This window comes from Cynara cardunculus, assembly GCF_001531365.2.
Source record: "Cynara cardunculus var. scolymus isolate 2C chromosome LG 6, CcrdV1, whole genome shotgun sequence".
Taxonomy (NCBI): domain Eukaryota; kingdom Viridiplantae; phylum Streptophyta; class Magnoliopsida; order Asterales; family Asteraceae; genus Cynara; species Cynara cardunculus.
Window position 1 is genome coordinate 19,133,747 of NC_037533.1, and position 3,614 is coordinate 19,137,360.

The following is a 3,614-nucleotide window of genomic DNA, read 5'->3' on the forward strand; positions in this document are numbered from 1 at the left end:
TTTATATTTAAAATGAGATGTTTATCCTGTATTTGATTGTATTTATCTGCAGTTAGTTACACGAATTCAGTTATGAGATGAAATCGTATATGGATGAAATTGTTTAGGGATGAACGGGTTTAAGAGTTTTAAGAGTTTAAGAGTTTTTAAGAGTTTTAGCCAAATGCTTTATAATATAGTATAGATATATATATATATGAAGCATCGTGTGAGAATACGAGTTAAGGTGAGAAGCGTAAGAAGGGATCTGGACTCTTGATCACTTTTAATCTCCCCCCACCCATGAATTGCGCTTATTACGAGAATTGATCCGGTGCATCTCAGTGCACCGCATTAGTGTTGATCTAATTAGGATTGATCGAAGGGTGATCCCTTCTTACACTTCTCACCATAATTTTCATTCTCACGGAATCCAACCTTATATATATATAGGGGCTTTCCCCATTCTATAAGGGCTATAAAGAGATTCAATGGGGTTCCACATAGCCTAACATGGTATCAGAGCTGGTTTCTGGCATCACCTAGGGACTCTGTTTAAGGGGACATGTTGGAGTCTCACATCAGCTAGACATGATCCATTAAACTTGTATATATGTAGGAACCGCCCCCTCACTAGTTGCTCTATAGTATCTAAAATTGTGCTTTTAAGACGTGTTTTGGGACTCGATGCATATTTTAAAGCACGTTCTTAACCCAACTCACGTACCACTTTAATAGGCGAACAACCCAACCCTTGGAACATACTACAGCCCCAGGTGGCAAAGAGCCGACATCGGTTACCGATAACCAAATTTTATCTCGTTACCGTTGTTAATAGTTTCCATCATCTTATTATGTCTTGATTGCTGCACGCGTTTTACATAGCTCAAGATCTCGGGGTCAAGAAACTTTTGGTTTTCTTGAATAGGTTGGATCGAAGTGCACTATTCTTACGGATAATTACTGCGAGGATGCATACGATCTGCTTCAAAACCCCATTTTGAAGAAACTTATGGTAAATAACCGAATTTCTTTAGGCTACGTTTCTTTCATATCGAGTCGTTGACTTTTTGAACTATCATACACGGTTTTTCATCGCACATTAATTCTCTCTCTTGAGGAGATACCAAAAGGATGTTATCGTTTTTAAGAACAAATGTTTGTAAACAAATTGTGGGATTATGGATGCAAAAAAGGCGATCATACTTGAAACGTTTGTCCAAAAACGCTCATTCTTACTAAAAAGGTTATGTTTTTTTGATGAGCACAGATTGCCACAGAGTGTCGAGTACATCGAGTGGTAGACCTTGGCTCTGATACCATGTGAAAATATGGAGAACCTCGTTAGATATCTCTCTTTAAGGGTACTTTTGGAGAGTAATCTAATAGGGCACCACATTTTTCGCTAGAACGATGATCCGTTCAGACAAAATGGTGTATACGATGGTCAACAAGTCAATCACCCACTTATTGTTCTTTGAAATGTGCTTTCAGTGATGAATTACGCTCGCTCTAGTGCTTAATTTATTACGTTTTTGTAAATCAGCTTGCGGGTATTTTATTAGACACGCAAAATTTGAACACGGCTACAACTAAAGATACCGAGGCTGCACGATTGCTTTCGGTTGGTTCTGCGCCGAACTACGGAAATAGTTTGTATGATCAACGTATGCTTCTTATCTTCATCATCGCATTGTCGCAAAATAACTGCTATGTTTCCCATAAATGTTACTCCCTCCGTCCCAAAATAAGTGTCCACGTTTCTATTTTAGTTTGTCTTAAAATAATTGTTCGTATTTTCAATTATGCCCTTGATAATGAAATGAGGAAGTCATTACTTTCTCTGTTATTAAGGGTATAATTGTCATTTTAAATGAAAAGTGTAATAATTAAACATTTCTAAAATCGTGTCTTTTTCATTGTGGCCATTTAATTTGGGACAGAGGAAGTACATGTCTATATTAGACCGTTCCTAGTGTGAAATGACTGTTTTGCCCATGGTAGTGATCAGCTTTGTCCCCGGATAACTAGAGACCTTTGATCATGAAATGAAAAAATTCATTACCTTCTCTGTTAGTGAGGGTAAAATTGTCATTTTGGTTGATTAAAAAGTGCAATAATTACACATTTCTAAAACTGTCTTTTTTCATTGTGGACGTTTGTTTCTGGGCTGGAGGAAGTACATGCCTATTATAGGCAGCCTATATTAGACCGTTCTCAGTGTGAAATGACTGTTTTGCCCATGGTAGTGATCGGTTTTGGCCCCCGATAACTAAAGATTAGTTTGAAATTTTAGCCCACAACCCATAATTTCTTGATCTCCATATAAAGTTTGGATTTTTTTTTAACAGTGACACAAGAGCAAAGAGATGGTGCTTTCTTTGAAGCTTTAAGGCAGAACTATGGGAAGCCTCCTAATGAGAGTAAGTTTCCATGCTTTCTAAGAAAGAAAACGTAATCGAGTTCAGTGGTCCATGAACCGGTCTGGTCCTGAGTCCTGACCCATACCGGTTGTAACCGGTCCTCAATGTTGGACATGGGGTCTCTTTAGCCGCATGACCCGTTGTGGGTCCTTGGTTGTGTTGGCTATCTCTCGCTACAACAAAATCAGCTTTATACGATGCCAAATATGTCTAAATATCCTAATAGACTGTTTTATAGAGCTTAAGTTTGTAGGTATTACGGTAACTTGATGAGACGCTTTTTGGACATCCTAACGACTTTTTAGGACCCTTTTGAAGTAAAGCTGTTAGGACGCCCCAAAGCATCCTATCAACTTATTTTAACACCTTTACATAGGACGTAGAATTGTGTGGTCTTACAAACTTAAGTCTTATAAAACGGTTTATTTGGGAATTTATACGTATTTGGCGTACTATAAAGGCGGTTTTGTCGTAGGGTCTATTCTTGTTAGAACATTTCTCGTCTAGGGACGTTATCAATTTCTTAGCTCGGGCTCTTCTAGCCACGCGTAATGCCTGCGTCTATCCTTTATGTATTCTTGAAAGGTCGGGTTTGTATTTACAGACAACGTCGAGAGCAAATCACCGGCAGAAGAGAGAGTTCCCGAGAGAAAGCATCAATCACCAAGAACATACGAAAAAATCTCGAGAAAGGAGCAAATTCAAGCAAAAACCGACACGATTTCCCCACCAGGTACTAGTTTTTCTTTTTCATTTTTCTAATTCTAGATGACGAAAACCTTGCCGAGTTCATTATATATCAACCATTCGGTCCTCAAACGCTTTGCTCATTACAATAAAATCGGCTTTATAAAACGTCAAATATGTCTAAATGTCCTAATAGACTCCTTTATAGAACCTAAGTTTAAAAACGGTAAGTTATACTTTTGAAATAAAGTGTCTTATTAGCTTTTTTACGTGACACTTTTGAGAACTGTACTATGAACAAGTCTTTTTTATAGACACTTGTTTCTAGGGAAATTGACAGAAATAGCCACTCAGCAAATAGGGTTTTACTTTTTAGCCATTTTCTTATCCAAATTCACTTTTTAGCCAATCCTTATGCAGAAGGCTTATGCAGGTACTAGTTTTTATTTACAAGGGACCCACACTATAAAGTAGTATGTTACGACATTTATACATAAACAACGTTCTATAAAGCTGATTTTGTTG

The 3,614-nt window shown here is 37.6% G+C and overlaps 1 protein-coding gene across 1 annotated transcript in view; it reads left to right on the forward strand.

Annotated features, from left to right (window-relative positions):
* The window catches only part of LOC112514249, an 8,725-nt gene that overhangs the window by 4,638 nt on the left and 473 nt on the right, over positions 1 to 3,614 (forward strand). Inside the window, exons 5-8 of the mRNA XM_025120581.1 lie at positions 908 to 994; positions 1,526 to 1,646; positions 2,331 to 2,402; positions 3,007 to 3,135. Of these exons, the coding sequence (XP_024976349.1) occupies positions 908 to 994; positions 1,526 to 1,646; positions 2,331 to 2,402; positions 3,007 to 3,135 (409 nt within the window). The remainder of the gene's footprint in view (positions 1 to 907; positions 995 to 1,525; positions 1,647 to 2,330; positions 2,403 to 3,006; positions 3,136 to 3,614) is intronic.